This window comes from Labrus bergylta, chromosome 18, assembly GCF_963930695.1.
Source record: "Labrus bergylta chromosome 18, fLabBer1.1, whole genome shotgun sequence".
In the NCBI taxonomy this organism is placed as follows: domain Eukaryota; kingdom Metazoa; phylum Chordata; class Actinopteri; order Labriformes; family Labridae; genus Labrus; species Labrus bergylta.
Window position 1 is genome coordinate 5883031 of NC_089212.1, and position 20987 is coordinate 5904017.

The following is a 20987-nucleotide window of genomic DNA, read 5'->3' on the forward strand; positions in this document are numbered from 1 at the left end:
CTTGATTGACAGGTAGGCATGATGTAACGGACATCAGGAGGCTTAAAAACCTGCCTCAGCTCCAGCTCTCAGCCTGTCGTTAGGTTGACTGAAAGTTAGACTGAGACAGGATTTCCAGCATGGCGGCTGCTGCTGATGAGCCTCCAGCGCCCCCTGCAGGAACAGATGGCTGACGTCACTCAGGCTTCATCCATTAATATTTACAGTCATGGTTTTCTCCTGGATAATTTTTTCCGACTGACCTTCAGGCATACAATTCAGCGTGATCTTCCCATACGTGTAAATGATTCTTTTCCAGAGAATAACACCACCAACACCTCACATGTATGTTTTTTATCTTTCCTTTGTGTGAGGTGTTGAGTGTGTGCAGGTGTGTGCTGGGCTTTTGAGTGTATTATTCCAGACAGCCCTTCCCTGCTGACAGTCGCTTCCCTTAGCCCAAAACACACACACACACACACACACACACACACACACACACACACACACACACACACACACACACACACACACACACACACACACACACACACACACACACACACACACATTCCCAGTTGTATATTTCCCTTCGTCTTAGCCAAGGGTCATCATCATGCCTCCTCTCATGTGTCCTTTCTCTCACCTCCATGTCTTCCTTTGTGACCTTATTCCCTCGTCATCTTTCATCACTTTAAATCAGTTTTCTTTGGCATACAATGACATGTTTTGATAAAGACCCTGCATCTCTGCCCTCCCGCCATGCTCTGAATAAAGTGATTTTATTAGTGTTAATGTGAATATAATGAATGTGTCGTATTCTCTTGGCCCGTCTGAACAATCAGGTGTGTTTTTTGGGAGGCAGCAGGAGAGGATATTCTGGTATGGAAAGTATTCCCTCCTAGCGTGCTGTTTCTTTCCTGACTCAGACACACACACACACACACACACTCTCTTTGTGTTTCCTGTTGGCTGCTCGCCTAAACACACATGCACACACACACACACACACACACACACACACACACACACACACACACACACACACACATGTCTGGGTCAGATGGTGGCTGGACTTTGATTCATTTCTACAAAATGTGTTTAGTCAAAGCTGAGAAGCTCGTGTAAAAAAACAAGACCATCTTCAGGTGCTGCAGATATTCTCAGCTCTGCTTCCACCCTCTTGTTTGTGTCATTAAACACAAGCTGCTGTTACAGGAGAGAGTACTGCTTAACATGCTCGACATATTTTGTCTACCTCTCTGCACGTTTCTCCTTTTTCTCCTTTGAGAAGTCACTGGTCAGATAAATGAGGAAAGTCCTGTGTTTGATTTTCTTTTGGAGTGTTTGTAAGTGGTATCTTTTATTTGACCGTGTTCAGACATTTAAATCTTGACTTCAATTTTTTTGTGAGCACGCATTTAGCAGGAAATATGCCCAGGCTAGAGAAGAGAGAACTGCTGCACACCACTCTTTTACTTACAATACACTCCAGTTAATCACTGTGTTGAGTTTATTGTAAGTTTAAGGACACAAAGACACAAAGCTATAAATCTTGTGATGTGCTGCAGGATTTATCAGAGATGATCTTTGTGTTTAGAATCTGTTGTTTACAAAAATCAAAGAAAGTTTTAAGTCCTTATTTAGGCAGGATTTATCAAATGCAAAAGATGTGTTGAATTGCCTTAACATATCCACTGATTTTTGGACATCACAACAGATGTTTAGGGTTCTTATTAGCCAATAAATTAGAAGAATATGACACTACAGAAATGCTGAAGGAGATCTAATATAGAAACAGTTACAATAATATATACAGCAAGGAAAATAAGTATTGAACGAGTCAACATTTTTCTCATTAAATATATTTCTGATGGGGCTATTGGCATGACATTTTCACCAGATGTCGGTAACAACCCAAGTAATCCACACATACAAAGATTTCAAAACAAATAAGTCCATAAATAAAGTTGTGTGTCACTGTAACTGCAGTGACACTGCTTGAGTTAGACCTATAAATAAAGATATAAAATACTCTTAATGAAGATGTAGATTTGTTCACATTACAGAAAGTGTTACACATATTGAACAGTCTAATAAATACAACTTTGATGGATATCAGACTCAATTAAATATAAAAGCCTTATTGTTATAATGTGTTTGCAGAATTAAATTTGTACAAACGTTGTGACATGAACCACATTGTTGATTTTCTTTTTTGGGGGGTTTGCCGATCTCCTGCAATTTCTGACTTTAGCCACGTTTATATGTTGACTTTTGTATTAAAAACTTCTTCTTCTCTCATTTACAGGAGACCTTGCAGCAGTTAATAGTCATGCCCCTACCCAACATCCTTTGCATCGCCAAGGATCCTCTTTCAGGTAAAACACTCCCACACATTATTCATCCTCTATCAGGTATTCATCTATAAATCATTGAAACATAACTAAACTAATAACCATACTGTATATGTGATAGTCCTCCTTCATCATGGCTGTGATTCATTTATGTACTTCAGTCTGTTGTTACATTTATCTCTATGTTGGAAGTTATTGCACTGAATTGTGTAAAACAAAATCACTAAAACAGTTCCCTGAAGTTATTTTAAACATTTGTCTTTTGGAGATTTTAAATGAAAGAAGCAGGAACTGCTGATGTTATTATTCATATCAGACACAGAATCAGACAAATGAAGGCTGTATTGATTCTCTGTTGTATAGTTTGGCATTTAAATATATCATCAGGTTAAATGCTGGCCTTAAGAAGAACACAACTATACATTTAACTCAACTCAACTTGAAGGGCGATTGATTTCGCAGCGAGGCATCACAGGACAGAAAAAAGAAAAAATGCATTTTCAAATCTAACACGGTGAAATGTAAGATGCACTGAATATAGCAGCATTCGATTACCAACAGTGATCCTGGACTGAGGATTAGAGTAGAATAAAGTGCTGAGTCAATGTAAAATATAAACATGTCACTGTTAAATATGAATCACTGGTAATTCAATTCAAAAGTTCACATTCCAACCCAGTCAAATACAGTCAATTCAAGTCACTGCATTTAGTACACTGCATTGTACTAAATGTAGTCTCACATGTACCCAAACACAATGCAGACACATTTGACCTCTGTGATGTTTCCTGTTTGGATAAAGGTGAAAATAGAAATGTTGATAAGAAAAAGAACTGATGTAATCTGAGCAGGTCTGCTCTCAAAAAGGTTTTTTGTAGTAAGCCATATTAGCCTCGCTGGTCAAATCTGTGCTGCCTGCTATAGGCCTATTATTGGCATGAAGACTTTATCCCCATCCTTTTGTTTTACTGGTATACTGCTGGTCCCAGTTTCAGTGACATCCTTCTTTCCCCAAGATGAGGTAGAAAAAACATGTTCAGCCATGAATGAACGATATAAATGATACTAGCTTGTTAGGATTGCTAACCCCAATATTGATGTTGGCAAATCCACATTGTAGTTCGAATAACTTCAGAAAGTCCCACAGCCAAACACCCACATGAAATGAGTTTTACAAAAGGTGTTGAAGGGACGTTTTGTGGTGTTTTGAAATGCTAATCCAGTCAGACTTCTATAGATCCGTCTCGGTCCGGCTGCTTTTTCCGCTCTAATGGGATTTCAGAGGGTCCTTTGGGTCCCTTACAACTCAACACACAATGATGGTGTCCAATCCAGAGTGATGGATGAGCATCAGAAATGCTGCAGCAGCACTTTAGCTCATGAGTCGATCTGGTCAAAAGAGAGATAGACGAGTTCTGCACTGAGACTTCCATGCAACAGATGATCACTTTATTTTCGATGCTTTGCAACAGGCTTCCTTTCCCCTTCTAAAAAGTTTCCCCATTGCCTGATAGTTGTTATTTAAATAATTTGTTCATTAGTTTTCTCACATTTATGGCGTGTTTGTGATTGTCTTGTTTCTTACTTCTGGTGGTTAAAAAGTTGGTTTGAATTTCAGAGCTTGTGAAGAATATTTAAGGTTACATTGTTAACAGATTACAGAGAAAAACTAAAAATGTAAACACATGCATACACTTAGATCCTATGGCTTTGGAATAAAAGTGCAGATTGTCTGCCTTTAAGCAGATATTTGAAAAACAAATCTGGTTTTGGAACGGAGCTTAACTCTACTTTGCCTGTCATCATTGTGTCATCATTATGACAGACGTTGTGGTGCAAAGATTTAAAGTGTCAATATCCCGTGTGTCAGTTTGGAGAAATCATCATTTTGCTTGCTCTAACTTGCCAGAAGACTGCGATTGAATTAAATAACAGCACAGTTTGCATTCAGCAGAAGAGTATTTGATGTGTGACAGAGCGTCAGACACCAGCAGACAAACATCAAAAACTTAAAGTTTGTCTTGTTCTTACTGTTCTGAAACTGTTCTACAACAATTTCTCTGCTTTTTTTTTATCAGCTAAAAGCATGGAGGAGCTGAAAAGACTTTTGTTGCTGTTACTCGGCTGTGCCGTCCAGGTAACACTCAAACATGTTCAATACACACACACACACACACACACACACAGACACACACGCCCAATCATAGAATATTTCTGTACCACGCAGTCTCTCCCAGGAAGTGTCTGTTTGGTTTGCGTGTCTGAGCAGAGCCGTTCAGCGAGCCTGCTGATAAGCTGCAGGGTGGGACTGCATGTGGGTGTGGCTGCAGGATCAAAACACACATGGAGAAACATCAATGGTTCATAAACTATTATAACCTTCAGAGTTTTGTTTCTATTTGATGAGAGTTTTTGGGGTTATTTTGACATGCTATGACAGTTTACGAGCTCTGCTTGAGGGCAATGCATCAGGTAAATATTTGTGTAAGGTAATTAAATTAAAAACAAGTTTGAGACTGAATTTTGAAATCCATTGTTACATTTACTTTAGTTTAATGCCAGGTGTACACGTTTAGAGTTAATTGGGTTACAGGGGATGAAAGAGGAGGGGCTGCTCATGTGGGAGGTTGGGGCTCAGGTGTTTTCTCTGTCTGTGTTTGTTCATTCAGCTCTTTGTTGTTTCTCTTTTCCACCCCTCCCAAAGCTCTGAACACACCGCCTTCTTTCTTATCTTTCTTTTCCCTGCGGCTGCTCTTCTCTTTCCCTCTTCTTCACTCTCCTTTTTTCCTTCTTTTGTCTCCCTCCTTCCCTCCCTACCTGTACTGGTTATACTGGTTTAAGAAAGAGTACAACCATTTGGGAGCAATCAATAAAAACACAGAGGCAGAGAGAGGAGGGTGGATAACGCAAAATGCAAATGTTGTTTCTCAAACAAAAACCAGCAGCGGTCTAATAAAAGAATATGCCAACCACCCTGTCTTCATCAAACTACATTTTGAATACTCAAACATTTTTGGAGAGTGAATGCAACACAAAGTGACTTTAAAAATGTGTTTCTTCCTTTGTGTCTCCGTGTGTCCCTCTGTGTGTCAGTGTGAGCGTAAAGAAGAGATGATCGAGAAGATCAAGCTGCTGGACATTATGACGCAAGCTGCCATCGTCTCTCACATCCAGGAGGTCAGTGCAGCACAATGCAAGAAACAAATGTGATAAATATGGACCACAAGTTTGTACATTTCTTCTGGTGGTTTCCTACCATCACTGTAATCAGCTCTGAACACGATGAATGATCTCAGATGTAAGGACATGGATAGAAATGACAAAAAAGATCTGAAATCAAAGTCTACTTGACCCCACTTTGTCTGACGCTTTTGACCATGTTCACTACTCTATATGGAGGATGTTTGCTCACTTATGGCTGAATTAGGACGGATACTGATGGGAACAGATCATTTCATGTGGATTTATAGTTATAGCTTATATGCACTCTTATTGCACTCCATATCACTATCCTTTTATTAAACGATGATATCCCACCTATCATATTTTTCTCATATCATGCAGGCCTTGTTTTATTATTCTTATTATGGCTACAGCTGCAAAATCTGTTTTTCTTTTGGCACCAGCACCATCATTTCATGACATTTTTAAAAATATTTTTGGGGCTTTCTTTACATAATTTTAGAGATAGGACAGTTAAATCGCATTAGCTTGTTTTGAATAATGTATCCCAAATGACTGTGAAACAACAAAAATAGCATCAAAAACACGAGTTCAGAGGATTTTATGGAGGAGGAGAGAAAACACATTGTTTTGGCTGATTCACATATTCAGCTGTGTTTATTAAGCCAGGGTGCAGGATTGAAGAATTCACAGCTGAGTATCGCCGAGGCTGCAGCTGCTGACACGCAATGCATCCTGGTTAATGTAGGCCCTAATGCAGGCAACTCAGTTCACTTAATTTACCATCAAAAACCGATCGGACATCCATCTCAAACGGGGCGAGAATTTCTTTGTTTACTGCAACTTCCTGTCAAGCCTCGACGTCATGCTCATCTTTTAACAACTACGCAGAATGAAACATGTCTGACATTGACTCACAGCGAAGAGCAACAGCAGCTCGGTCAACAGTAATCGATTGAAACACATTCTTTCATAAGTTTAATCTCGACTGCATTTTTTCCCTTTGAGTCATCAAGGAAAATCTCAACCTTTGATTGTCAGACATTGTCAACATCTGATTGGTTGGAACTGGTTGAAAAGGAGTTCAATGTGCAACCTTTAACATTTTATTTTCATGATAATTGTTCGTCACAGGTGACTCACAACCAGCAGAATGTTCTCGACCTATCCTGGCTGGAGGAAGGATCGGAGCTCACGCACGAAGAGCTCACACCTCTGTCCAAAACTATGGCTGAATCGCTACGGCAACTGATTGATCAGAGAGACAAAGCCAGTGAGGTACAGAGAGACTCCCACAAAAACCACTGCAAGCATGGAAGTGGTTTTGGTATTAGAAATCAGGAAAAGGTTTTATGCACTTAAAGTATGTTTAAGAAAATCTACATAAAAAATAGATAAGAGTCACAATTTCCTGCCACTTGGAATTAAATGTTTTTCATTTAGTTTAATTGTTTTATCACAATAATACGTTACTGTCAGGAAATTTGAGACATTTGAAAAGTCACTGTTCAAATTTAGTGGATCCCTAACGCACTTTTGCTTTCCAGGTGATTGTTGATCTGACCCAGGAGAGGGACTACCTGCACAGTCAGCAGCCCCAGGAAGGGTGCAGGAACCTGGGTATGAACAGCCCGGATCGTGGGCAGAGCTCTGGAGGTCTGACTAACGGTGGATCAGCTCTGATGGTCTCCGGCCTCACCAAAGAGGAGAAGCAGCATCTGTCTGTGGAGCTGGCTGACACCAAGGCCAAGCTCCGCAAATACAGACAAGAGCTGTGAGTATCTCACAACATCGTTAAAAAGGAAGTTGATATCCAGAAATTTATAGAGTGATAGAGTCGTCAGTAGAGCAGAGTTTGTATCCCAGAGTCCATAATACTTCTGTGTGTCACTAGTTAAAGTCTGAGCAGCAGCTGGTAGTCATTATGCACCAGACACGGCTTATTACGCTGTCTAGGTTTGATCTACACTATAATAACACAGACCATCCATCTATTTAGAGATTAAACAAACACTGCACTCTACACATTCTACTGATTCTTAAACAAGGATATATTAAAGACTTACAGCTTTTCATTTACAATCAACACATGTCCACATTAGCAGGGTGTGCCTCTAACTGTACAACATGATGATGGATTGAAAAATGTTACATTTAAACGGTTATGATGGTGTGTTCACAGAGAGGAGAAAACAGAGCATCTGATGGATTCAAGACATGAAGTGGAGCGTCAAGATCAGGAGCTGCAGAGACTAAAACAAGAGGTGAGGAGCCGCTCATTACCTGCAGTGTCGGGTTAAGGCCCTGAGTTTTTCCATTCATTTGGCTGACATCATTTCAGAGATCCATTTTTGAAAAGAAGCATTAAACACTTTCTTAATCCTCATGTCTCTCGTACACCCTGAGCCCCCCCGTCATCCAGTCATATCCAGTATCATGAATCCAACTTTGTAAACGTATTTATTCTTTTTTTCCCTGATCTGTGCATGAGATGAATTAGTGTCATTGTATATTATTTATTATGCATTATTTATAAAATAAAATGTCTAAAAAATGCTCAAAGGTAGTAAAAAAAAAAAAAAAAGTGCATATAAAATGATGCTAACTCTTTGGGTGTGTGTGTGGATGTGTTCAGAACCAGTCTCTGTCATGTGAGGCTCGTTCGGTCAGAGTGTACCGTGATGAGGTGGACTCTCTGAGGGAGAAAGCGTCGCGAGTGGACCGGCTGGAGACCGAACTGACCCGATGTAAAGAAAAACTCAACGACGTTCACTTCTACAAAACCAGAGTGGAGGTAAGAAATGACGGCTTCACATCCTCTCTAAATATAAATATATACACTTAGCATGTTTTGTTTTGTTTTGTTCTTTTATAGTTTGAAATTTCATATCCAAATGAGTTAATACTAACCATGTGCAGCTATAGTTAACAAACCTGGTTGACTTACAGTTATACATCTTGTTCATATGATTTATGAGCAGCATTTCTTCTAGCCATAATCTCTAATTTGCTTGTTGCTGTTATTAAATGAATTAAATTAAATTAGAATGCACAAACCTCTCAGCTGACAAAAGGGACTTGAACAAAATATGGACGGATTCGGCAGCTGGCAGTGGCAGTCCACTTACTGTGTGTGTGTGTGTGCGTGTGTGTGCGTGTGTGTGCGCGTGTGTGTGTGTGTGTGCGTGCGTGTGTGTGCGTGTGTGTGCGTGTGTGTGCGTGTGTGTGCGTGTGTGTGTGGTCCTGCAGGAGCTCCGAGAGGACAACATGACTCTGATGGAGACGAAGGTGCTGCTGGAGGAGCAGCTGACAGCCTCCAGAGGGCGCTGCGATAAACTGCACACGCTGGAGAAAGACAACTTGTTGCTGCGAGCTAAAATACACGACCTGGAAATGGTACTACACCGTGACATTATCAGATATTTATAAGATAGGCTACTTTAAAAGCTCTCGATTAACATATCCTTTAGTTATATACAATTTAGATTGTATCAAGACCCAAATATCGGAACAAAACAACTTTATGAAAAATATGTTTTTTTCCCGTTTTAGTCCTGACATGTCAGCCCTAGAATATTGCCCATTAGCAACCTCAGCCCTGAGTGTGTTCATTGATGTTTTACAGGAGAGAGACAATGAGCGCAGAAGGCTGGAGGAGCTGGTGGAGGAGAACATGCTGCTGGAGATCGGTCAGAAGCAGAGCATGAATGAGTCTGCTCATCTTGGCTGGGAGCTGGAGCAGCTGTCCAAGAACCACGACAACACAGAGAGTAAGGACCATTTATGTATTCATGAGATGTTTTGTTTAGTCCTGTTTTATTTGGTGTCCAGAGATGTTATTGTTTACATTTCTTCCTCCGCTGCAGCTCGTAAGTCGTTGGTCCATGAGCTGAATGAGTGCGTCTCCAGTCGAGTGTTGAAGCTTGAGAAGGAGAACCGGGAGCTTCAGGCTTCGATAGAGAGACTGAAAGAGGACAACCACCAACTGCAGGAGAAGCAGCTCCACACCCAGGAGCTTGACCGAGAGAACCAGAGCTTCAGCAAGAAGGTAAGAGGAGCTTTAAAGGGGAATACTGTCATTTTGAAGCCTGGGCCCCTCTTAACTGTTTTAGGTTTTAGATGACTAATTGCTCCTTTAGGTTGCACAGCAGAAAGCATAATGACTGTAATGGTTCTCCCTGTTTGAAGTTTGCACATTCAGAGTTCTTGTTTTTCTCACTAGGAGAGGAAGATGCTTTTTCTGAAACCAGAACCCGACTTTAAATCACTTTCTTTTGGACTGTCTGACTCCTTTCAATCAACCAATAATTTGACCTTACAGGATACAAGTGTTGTCTATTCCTGTCTTTTTTTAGTGTTAGTGTGTAGTACACAAATATCCTGATCCATACTAACCATTTAAACATTGAAATCATGCAAGAAGATAGACAAAATAACAGTTTAAGGCGGCAGTAGACAAGCGTCTTTTATTATTTGGGGACAGCAGTAGCTCAATCGGTAGGGACTTGGGTTAGAAATCGGAGGGTTGCCAGCTCAAGTCCAAGTGAGGACCAAAATATTGAAGTTGGTCTGGTAGTTGTGTGAGAAGCATATTTCACAATAAAAGAGTGTAAACCAGAATTTCCCCAGAATTTCCCCTCGGGATTAATAAAGTATATTTTTTTTAAAGTGTCATTAGAATCCTGTGGAGAAGAGAAAAAAGTGAAGATAGTGTTTGTTTTCAAAACAGGGATGTCACTGAAAACAGATTTCTTTCTTTGTATTTCTTGTATTTTTTATTAATGTTACTAATATTTTCAGCATATACTGCAATAAGCTTTTGATCTGCTGCTCTAAAACACCTTTGTTTCTTTATATAACATATCTTCAGAATTGTCAGTTCACTAAGTTATTGTACTGTTAACTATTTATTTATATTGTTTCTTTAGTACAGAGATGTGTGGAATCCAAATGTTCAATGTATCCTGGTATAGTGACAGTAAAGTTCATTCTGATTCTGATTTTTTTATCTTCTTTCTTGTTAGTTGGATCGTCTCCAGGGTTTGTTGGACCAGGAGAGACTGACCAATCAGGACATGGAGTCATTGGGAGAGGAAATCTTGAAGGAGAAACAGATGCTGGAGAGAGACATGCACTCTCTGAAGGCAGAGAAAGACCAGCAGGTAGTTCACAGAACCACACATAAATGTTCATTGTAAGACTAAAGAAGTGCATCCTTTGTTGACATCCTGCTCCACGTGTCCAATCAGATCTCAGAGTTGGAGAGTGAGAAGCAGCACCTCTCTGACGCGGTGGCTTCCCTTCAGGAGCGAGCTCAGTCTAACAACGTGGCGAGGGTCCGCGAGGTGGAGACGGAGAACCGCCTCCTGCACCAGAACATCACTGATACCAGCTCCCGATTGGCCAGCTTGGAAACGCAACTCAAACAGGCAAATGAGGAGTCTGAGAGGCTGAGGGAGAGAGCAGGGCGGTGTGAGGAGGTGGAGAGGGAGGCGGCGAGGCTGGAGAGGAGCAGGGACGCTCTGAACAGAGAGGTGATAAAGATGGAACATTCTCTTCAATCAGTGTATGGAAGTGTTTTTATTTAAAGAAGAAAATAAGACATGCTTCTTTATTTGTCTCGTAGGTGGCCTCCCTGCGTGCATGCAGCGAGCGGTCAGAAACTCTGGAGAAGCAGGTGTCCTCTTTAGAGCAGGAGGTGCACAGGCTGAAGCGGGAGACAGAGGAGAACCAGAAGGAGCTGCAGCGACTTGAGAAGCAAGAGGCGGAGAACGGCCTTCTGACAAAGGAGAACCTGGACCTCCGCTGCTCCCTGGAAAACGTGCGCTCCTCGTCCGCACGCCTGGCCACCTTACAGGAGGAGCACAAAGAGTCACAGAGAGAGACACAGGAGCTGCAGAGGAGGCTGGAGACGACGAGAGAGGAGGCACAAGGAGAGAAGAAGAGGGCGGAGAGGCTGGAGCTGAATGTGGCGGCTCTGAACCAGGAAAAGCATCGGTTAGAGAAGGAAGTACAGAGGAGCAAAGAGGAGAGGGAGGAGGTAGAGAGAGAGAAGCAGGAGGTGCAGGCTCGAGAAGAGGAAGTTAAAAGGGAAGTGGAAGAACTGAAGGAGGAGCGGAGGAGGAGAGAGGAAGGTGACAAAGAGAGGAAGAAGATCCAGCTGGACCTGGAGCAGTCGGAGAAGGGAAGGAAGCACTTGGAGAAGGAGAGCTGGAGGATCAGAACGCTGCTGGAGGGCAAAGAGACGGAGCTGGAGGAGAAAACCAGGAAGCTGGCTACGGTGAAGAAGGAGGGCACATCTCTGAGTAAGGAGGTGGAGAGGATGAAGGAGGTGGCGGTCAAAGCAAAGGAGTTAGAGAGGGAGAACAAAGAGCTGCAGAAACAGGCGACCATTGACAAGAGGACTCTGGCTACTCTGAGAGAGGTGAGGCGACTCATCCCATTAAAAGTCTGCAGAGACTCACCGCTGCATAGATCTTATTTCTTTTTTATGTACTTCAGTGGTAAAGTTAGCTTTTGTTTTGTGCTCATAGTCTGCTTTATCAGTTAATTAACACTTACTACTATTGGTTATTATATGCATCCTTCTAAGCCTACCGTGCATTTTGTTTTCTGAATGTGGACATAGATGTGTCAGCAGTTTCATAATTACGTGTGTGTGTCTGTGTGTGTGTGTGTGTGTGTGTGTGTGTGTGTGTGTAGGAATTGGTGTCAGAGAAGCTGAGCGTTCAGCAGCAGAGTGTCGAGTTAGAGAGACTCAACGAAGAACTGGAGAAGATCGGACTGAACAGAGAGAAACTGCTGCAGCAGGAGCACACTCTGGAGGACAGGTAGATTAGTTTTTCTAATATGATGATGACATACTCTCACATTACAAAGGCTATTTATCAGATTGAGACGTTGAACATGAATCTGGGCTGTTTGATGAATGTATCGTGTGTATATGTCAGCAGGTACAGGCTGCTGGAGTCTCGGCTGGAGGAAACTGTCCAACAGACGATGAAGATTAAAGAGGAGAAAATATCCTATCTAGAGAAGAAAGTAGAAGAAAGCAACGCACTCAACAAAACGCTACGTGCAGAACTAGCCAATGTAAGAGCACATATACTATGTGTTAGCTTTAATCTGTCTGAATTCCTTTAAAAAAATCATTCTCCAAATCTTGATATTTTGCATTTGGGCACAAATGAACAAACATTTGACCAGTTTAACCAACATGTAATGTGACCCTCTCTTCTGGTATGAGACTTTCAGTAGTGTTTCCCTCGGCACATAATGATGGACAGGAAATATGTAGAACCCTTATTTATCAAAAAAATATTTTTACATAATAGACTTGATCTTTTTGCCTCTGTACCTTTATTTAAAGTGTCAAATACATAAAGTAGGTTGACATCATTGTTTTGTAATTCAGCTGTGAACTGTTATTATTAGCTGTAGTGTATTTTAAGATACTGTGTTGTAGAGAGCGTTTCCATGTGATGAAATTTATTGTTGTAGGCTCGGCAGACTGGGTCAACTCAGCGTCAGCTACAGGAAGAAGAAGAAGAAAACCACAACTACCAGCAGCGCTCGGGAGGTGACAGAGGTCAGGGGTCAGCCACTGCTGAGCTGCTACGAATCAAAGATCATCTCATCGATGTGGAAAAGAATGTAAGATTGTCCTTTTTAAAGTCTGTAATGAAAACCATATAGCGACATGTCGTTGTACTTTCTCTCACACATTTAAATTCACATCTTATTTTATTTTCTTAAATTTTTTTCTGATAACGTACGCTACATATTCATTATATAATCAGTTTAAAAAAGAAGTTATCTGCTCAATCATTGGATGCTGGTTGTCACAAGAGGCCATTTATTTGCCTCTTATTTAGCTTTTGTGTGATTTTTATAGTCTTTGTATAATTTCCCCCTGAATGCCAACCTGCAGGCAGAAATCAGTCTGTTGATTTTTTCAGTCTTTTATTTTCTTATACTTGATACATACTGGTACCATACATGGACAAGAATTTCCTTAATATACATGTCATATTTGTTTCCATTTAATGTATTTAACATTATCTTCTTGCTCATTGGGCCTTCATTGTCACAGAAGATTCTTTATCTCCCTCATATTTATACATTTTGTGTTTTCTTTTCATGGTTTTTATTTATTTTGGTGTCACTGGTTTCTGCAGAACGCTTCCCTGCAGATGGAAAGCAGCTTGTTGAAGGAACAGCTCAAACAGATTGAGAACCAGAACACGTCTCTGAACAACCAGATGGGGGCGCTGCAACGACACACCAGCACCCTGCAGGAGCAGAATTCCTCCTTACACACTCAGACTGCAAAACTACAAGTAAAGAGCATCAGATGAGTCACATATTGTTGTCAAACTGGGATTTAGGTGGAATTGTTTTTACAATGTTTCTTCTTCTGTGTTTTAGGTGGAGAACTCCACACTCGCCTCGCAGAGTGCGTCTCTCATGGCCCAGAATGCCGTGCTGCAGGGTCAAGTCAGCGCCCTGGAGACGGAGGTGGAGTCGTGGCAGCGTCAGCGCGAGGAGGCGTGGCGAGCCAGAGAGGGCGTGCTCAGTGACCACGAACGGCTGCTGAGCGTTCACGAGAGGCAGGCGCACGAATACGAGCAGCTCATCAGTCAGCACACGACGCTGAAGACCAAACAGAGGGCGCTGGAGAACGATCACAGGACGCTACACAGCAAGTGAGCGGATAACACACAAAACCTTTTAGGAACAGTGCAGAGACACAATGTGGTGAACGATCCTTGAATGATGACGAGATCTCAGAGATTAAACTCTGAGTTACCACACAAGAAGAAAATAATCTGTGAGGAAAAAGAGTAGAGAAGAGGCTCAGTGATGTGTTTTGTTGAGTTGATTGTTGATTGTACAGAAAGAGAGTCATGATGCTTACAGAAGTTCAGACGTCACAGTCACTTTCCATTATAAGTAACCCCTTTGCTCTGTGTGTGTGTGTGTGTGTGTGTGTGTGTGTGTGTGTGTGTGTGTGTGTGTGTGTGTGTGTGTGTGTGTGTGTGTGTGTGTGTGTGTGTGTGTGTGTGTGTGTGTGTGTGTGTGTGTGTGTCGGTAGGTATTGTACTCTGCTGCAGCAGAAGGACAAATGGGAGGAGCAGGAGGGACGGGGACTGAAAGAAAAGGAGCAGCTGAACCAGGAGACCCAGAAGAATCGACTTCTACAGCAAGATAATCTGCAGCTAAAAGCAGAAGTGGACAGGTGATTAAGTTGTAACAACAGTCATTCTTACACTGACAAAATAAATGTACATTGGAAAGTTGGCAAACCTCTTTAGTTGACTAACTGGTGTTTTACAGGAGTAAAGGGTTCCTCTGTGACCCAGTGACTTCTAAGAGGGGAAATATTTAAGTTCATTTTCATTGCTGGTGCACCATTACTGACGTATTTTGAGTCGACCAGCAGCGACTGGTTTGTCCGACCTGAAGAGGAAGCCTATCACTGAGTAGGGTAGCCATCATTTCATATTCTGCTACACTCTTTTTTTTTTTTGCAAATCAGAGTTTCACAGTAGCCCCTTTCAAAGTGCTGTAACGAAGCTCAGCCGTCATCGCGTCTTTGAAAATCTATATTGATTAACCACGATGGCGTTATACTTTCATCCCAGTCTGTGTATTCACATTGTGTTTTGGTGTTGAGGAAGCACGGCACACAGGGCGCTCCACATACACACACACACACACAGTCACACATGCACAAACACACAGTGCTGCGGCTCCCCCTGCTGGCTCTGCTGAAACCGTCTCCCCTCTCTGTAACGTCTCAGTTACTACCTCCAAAGACGGCACAGAGGGGGGATCACATCGTCCCCCCATTACGCCTCCACAACATTCAGATTGAAGGTGAAACGTCACAGGGGAGTAAATATGACGGCTTGAAACGGCAGACTGAGTAGAGCTACTGTTGGCACTTAAAAATCTGTAAAGGCACAATAAAAAAAACTGGTTTAGCTACAGTATAGGCTTAGTGCAGAGAAAGGTCTGAGAGTAAGTATCTTTCCGTATTTCCTGACTTATTCTATTTCCTCCCTTAGATTGACAGGGAGCCAATCACAGCAGACAGAGCAGTGTGAGGGTCTCCAGCAGCGCATGAACGACATGAAGAGCTCATTAAGCTCCGCCCAGCTGGAAGCGAGTAGATGGATGGCACGATACGATTCGCTAAAGGAGCAACACCAGGGCCTAGATCTGACCATGACCAAACTGGACAACCACTGTGAGGTAAACAGGACACTTAACTTTACCCCGAGGCGGTGTGAAAACAGGAAACACACACAGCGGTATGACTGTAAAACTCTTCAGGGTAACTTTGTTTGTGTTCGTGTGCGTTTTTAGCTTTTGAGTCGACTGAAGGGGAACCTGGAGGAGGAGAATCACCACCTCCTGAGTCAGATCAACCTGCTGAGTCAGCAGAACCACACTCTGCTGGAGAGGAGCATGGAGAGCAAAGAGCTGTATCACCAGGAGCAGAAACTTTACATGTAACTGTTCACAACATCACAAGCAGAATAAAAACTACACAAATAAAGCAACATTGAAATGTTCAGAAATACTGGCTAAACGCATCAACATGAAGAAATTCCAAACCATTTTGTAACTTTTTGTCTTTTTGTTAAAAATATTTGAAAACAGGGCCAAAGTAAAAAACATAAACTGGAATCAACCTTGAATTAAGAAAAATCCCCAGGAAGAAACTAAATCTGTATCTTTGTCTTTTCAGAGATAAGCTGAACTCTCTGCGTCGTCAGAAAGAGAAGCTAGAAGAGAAGATCATGGATCAGTACAAGTTCTACGACCCAACACCAAAAAAGTATAAAAGACAACTTTTATCAACACCTTTGGACTATATGTGTGCAGTGCTTCAGATTTTGTAACATACATATTTGTTGTCAGGAGGAGTCAGTGGTCCGGAGCCAAAGCTTTAGCCAAACTGATTAAACCCAGAAAGGAGAGCAGCAGGGAGCGAGGGAGTGACCGAGATAAGGACGGAGCCAAAGACAGAGAGCGAGCAAAGAGCGCCCCGGACATCCCACTACCTGCCCCACCTCCCCTCCTCCCCCCTGAAACCCCTCCCCCAATCCCCAAGCGGACAGCCAGCGACACACAGGACGGCGGCAGTGCCCACAGTAACCATAACAACCACATCACTAGCCCCATCCTGGGACCCCAGAGTCCAGCGCTCACGCCCATCAGCAGAGGTAAACACAATCTCACACGCCTCACAAACACAAAAACACAACCCTGCTTAGAGAGCATTAAAGCCAAGGAAATGGTTTGTCATGTATTTATCCTCGCAGGGAGAACATTCACAGTAAGGGAAATATATTTGTTTTACACAACAGAGGACAAATAAATATCGGAGGTTCCCTTTTTATGGGTGGTGGAAGCAAAGAAATGCTGATAAAACATTATAATGGAGTAGATGTGCTTCCCACTGGCTCCTCTAGAGGGTGCTGTAGACCAACACATTTACTTTTACACTTCTGTCTTCAATCAATAAACCTCCAATGTATCTTTTCTCTGCTGTCTTTGATACAAGGACCTGCTCTGACAGTAAAAAATAAAAAGTACATAGCAGTGGTACTAAATCATGTAAAGAAGGTTTTAGTGTTTTTTTAAATTATTCATATTTCTGAGGAAGTTTTTAATGCTTAATCAAGTTGATCCGGATCTCCTTTTTCAGGAGATTTTCAGCTTTTTACAGTGAGCTTTAATTAGAGATAAAAGACAAAACTACAGGCTGGGTCAGAAATCCAACAGTTTAACTTAATAATGACTTTGCCGTCTTGTAGTAGTTTGCTGAGTGAGCACTTTTACACTTTGTATAATGGACTCATTGAATCCCACAATGCACTGTGACAAGTAACGTACAACTGATTGAGACCAACCAAGCACTATGTCACCATGCATTTTGCTGACATGCTTCAGTGTGCAGGATGTGATGTTTGACTGACTGATGGCGGATGGACAGGAGGAGCACGATCGAGCGGCAGCCTCTGAGCCGATGAGTTCACTGCATATAGTCCACAGAGAACTTTCATTGTAGGAGGTAGTGAGCAGTGCTTAAGTGTGTGAATTTGGACGCAGACATATTCTCAAATAATTGCAAAACTGATTTGTTGTAAACTTAAAAGAATTCGAAAAAGTGCATTTTTATAGTTTTATGTACGGCTCCTTTTATACTTTAGCATCGTACAATAACAGTAAACCTTCATGGATTCAGTTCAGTGTCGTTTTTTCAGAGTCAATTTTAAACACGGCTCAAATGCTTCTTTGACACAGATTAATTGATATTGTTTTATTAAACATTAGTAAAATCAACTACATTTTAGGGCTGTTTCTCAGACTTCTTTGGACACCTCACCTAAAGCTTCTGTTGTTGTCATGACGACATAAAAGGACAACAAGAAGCCCTTTCACAAAGTTTTGATTATGATCAGACGTGTTGTTATGGATATAGAGTCTGGGTTAGGTTTTAAAAAATAAATGTGAAACCCTTTCATACTTGACGTCCTGCGAAAAAAACAACAACAGTGAAAATCCAGTTTTATGTTTTTCTTGGCTCTTTTGGTTAACGGGATTTCACTGAGTGTTTGGGACAATCAGTCACAGAAGACGGGAGCGAAATGCTGGCAGGCATTTTAGAATAACTCAGAGCAATCTGAAGTGGCAGCAGGAATTCTTCCCAGAGTGCTTTGCAGTGACAGAGAACAGACCAGCATACTGGAATCAAAATAAAAACATAAACACATCTGGGTCAGAGGAAGAGATACTTGCATCCAATAATGTATGCTAAATATAGTCAGCAGAGGTATAATTTATGAGCTATATGCATCCTCTGTTTGGAGGAGTAAGAGCAGAGTTTGGTTGTTCTGATTTATGGTTGAAACTTCTGTACATAGAGGTCATGTTCTCCTCGGGAGCAGTCAGCTGTGATTTCTTATTTAAGCTTCATCAGAGGTTCTCAGCGTAAATCATACTCCATAGGATTGATTGAGTTTTGCATTTCTGATTCACGGCAAATTTCATATTAAGGTTGTTGTTTCAATTCTTTGATGCTTTTCGATACCAGGTGTTTTAAAATAAAACAATCTCCGTTATTTTCATGATCAATAGTAGTAAAACAGTTCTGAAGCTTTAATTAAACTTCAGATTTTCTGTCACATCTTCAACCAAATGCACAAGAGGATTATATCTGATAAATGAGATTAAACACTTTGAAACAGGTCTACATATCCTATTTCTGGGGGCCTCATGCACACTATCTAAATTTCACAAATACATCAGTAACATTTTATTACTGAGAGGTTTACTGTGTATTTGTGCATATAAGATAGTTTGCAGACATTTCCCTGCAATTTTGAGTTGTTTAAAATAAGATTACCTAATAGTGAGTGTCTAGAACTTCTATTTTTGTTGCCGTGGTATCGAAGCAGGTATTAACATCTTCTTTTTTTTTACTTGTATCATCTCAGTTTTTAACTGGTCTTCTTGATACAAGCTCATTAAGTATTTGGTTCAAACATTTCATACTAAGACAAACACTTTATATTAAGGTGACGCTCACTCCTCTTTGGATCTAAAACAATAGAGCTGATTTCTAATGCATGGCTAGAACTGTCTTTTATTTCATTTCAGTGTGATTTCTGTTTTGTTGTTCTAATATGAAATTACTTTTGTGCTCATGTCTGATCTCAACTCACTGTTAGTCGAGAAGGTGTTACTTTAAATAGCTTTTATAAGTATGATAAATATTTTATGTTTCTTTAGGATGCATCACCAACTTCTGACCAAACTTTACTTTGCAACAAAGCATGTTTGCTCCCTCAAAACCATTTCAAACATGTGTAATGTACTGATTTTTTGCAGTATTAAAGGTTAGAATAATATTCCCTTGACAGGTAAATGGAAACACAATTATGCTAAGCTAGTTTTACCTACATCAGAACTTTACACCAGCACTCAAACTGCGTTTAAATTCACAGTGAGTTGAGGTCAGTGATGAGTAAATGCATGGATTTAAACTGGTCTCTTCTGTTTTCTTGTTGTTTTTCTAATGGGGGTTTTCTTGCATGATATCTATCATTTCTGTCAATCACATAATTAACGATGTTTCAATTAATTAATTAATTTACTGACTCTCATTGTTTCATCATTTTCTTTACATTTCTCCATCTCTCCCTCCTTCCTCTATTCTCTCCATTTCAGCTCCTCCCAATCCAAAACGCTTCCGTTTCCTCCGCAGTAAAAGTCAAGACAAGCTCCTTTCCCCCACCTCCCCCACTTCATCTTCCACCTCCTCCTCTTCCTCCTCCCGCCCCCCCCTCTCTCTCACCAGACGTCTGCGATTCTGGTCTTCCACTGACATCACAGCTGACGTCCTCAATTGCCAGACGATGTCAGCCAATGGAGTTTTCTAAAAATCCTCATCCTCATCATCTTCTTAAATCTTACATATCAGCATCATCATCATCATCCTCACTGCCACCTCCACATAAGACTCAACAAAGTGACTCTCATACATGCACTACATTAACACTAAAGCACTATCCTCAATCATACAAACAGACATGCAGAGCAAACACACACAGATGCATGTTGCGGTTGTGAACCAGCGAGTATGACTAGTAAGTAGTGTGTGCAGAGTCGGTTGTTGTGAGTGTGTGTGCGCTCATGAACGTTTCCCATCACGCCAGGCTTGTCCGCTTATGCTCATATCACTTTAGTGTGTCTATCTGATAAAAAATGCTTTTGTGCTCTCACTTCCCAAAGTTTTTAACCTGCTGAGTGTGTTTCTGTGAAAGCTGAATTTGTTGAGTCTGTGAGTTGAGTTGCCTGAGAACAGATCTGCTGCCTGCAAAATGCTTTGCTGCAGAGATGTTTTTTATGCCGTTAATACAAACACAATATTAGTGCTAACTTTTTACCCAGCACCCCTTTTTCACTATTGTCTGTCTGTATACGTGCTAGGAAAAAAACAAAACGTTTAACCTTTATTATTAGCTTTAAAGGTCACATATTCTCCTCCTTCATCCAGTTAAAATAAGTCTCAGAGCTCCCCAAAACATGTCTGTGAAGGTTCTTGTTCTAAATCCACTCTGATCCTGTATTTGATCATGTCTATAAACCCCTCTATTTCAGCCCTGCTCAGAACAGGCTGTTTCTGCGTCTGTACCTTTAAATGTAAATGAGCTGTGTCTGGCCACTCCCCCTCTCTGGAAGGGCTTGGGTGGACATGGGCTTTCTCGCTCCATGTCCTATTGTTTACGGTGAGAAGGCAGACTCAGAGGGCAGAACAAACACCTAGCTGTGGGAGTGTCACCCACCTGGGGGAGGGGCTACTGCCCTTTGTGATGTCATGAAGGGTAAATCTTCAAATGACCTTTCTGAAAAGTGGAGCAGCATCATGAATGATGAGAGTTATTCACTATA

General features: G+C 41.4%; 1 protein-coding gene across 4 annotated transcripts in view; it reads left to right on the forward strand.

Annotated features, from left to right (window-relative positions):
- Nucleotides 1-20987, forward strand: part of ccdc88c (coiled-coil domain containing 88C) — a 48151-nt gene that overhangs the window by 16324 nt on the left and 10840 nt on the right. For 2 of the 4 annotated variants that reach the window (XM_065966186.1, XM_065966187.1), the window contains 23 exons: nucleotides 2291-2360; nucleotides 4415-4473; nucleotides 5430-5513; nucleotides 6654-6797; nucleotides 7067-7293; nucleotides 7702-7783; nucleotides 8155-8313; nucleotides 8769-8915; nucleotides 9145-9289; nucleotides 9386-9567; nucleotides 10544-10681; nucleotides 10769-11053; nucleotides 11146-11943; nucleotides 12222-12349; nucleotides 12470-12611; nucleotides 13020-13172; nucleotides 13697-13858; nucleotides 13947-14224; nucleotides 14614-14757; nucleotides 15590-15776; nucleotides 15891-16036; nucleotides 16276-16365; nucleotides 16449-16753. In XM_065966186.1, coding sequence (XP_065822258.1) covers nucleotides 2291-2360; nucleotides 4415-4473; nucleotides 5430-5513; nucleotides 6654-6797; nucleotides 7067-7293; nucleotides 7702-7783; nucleotides 8155-8313; nucleotides 8769-8915; nucleotides 9145-9289; nucleotides 9386-9567; nucleotides 10544-10681; nucleotides 10769-11053; nucleotides 11146-11943; nucleotides 12222-12349; nucleotides 12470-12611; nucleotides 13020-13172; nucleotides 13697-13858; nucleotides 13947-14224; nucleotides 14614-14757; nucleotides 15590-15776; nucleotides 15891-16036; nucleotides 16276-16365; nucleotides 16449-16753 — 4255 coding nt within the window. Of the gene's footprint in view, nucleotides 1-2290; nucleotides 2361-4414; nucleotides 4474-5429; nucleotides 5514-6653; nucleotides 6798-7066; nucleotides 7294-7701; nucleotides 7784-8154; nucleotides 8314-8768; nucleotides 8916-9144; nucleotides 9290-9385; nucleotides 9568-10543; nucleotides 10682-10768; nucleotides 11054-11145; nucleotides 11944-12221; nucleotides 12350-12469; nucleotides 12612-13019; nucleotides 13173-13696; nucleotides 13859-13946; nucleotides 14225-14613; nucleotides 14758-15589; nucleotides 15777-15890; nucleotides 16037-16275; nucleotides 16366-16448; nucleotides 16754-19763; nucleotides 20179-20987 lie in introns of those variants that run through there. The other 2 variants (XM_065966189.1, XM_065966188.1) reach the window with 2 other exon arrangements.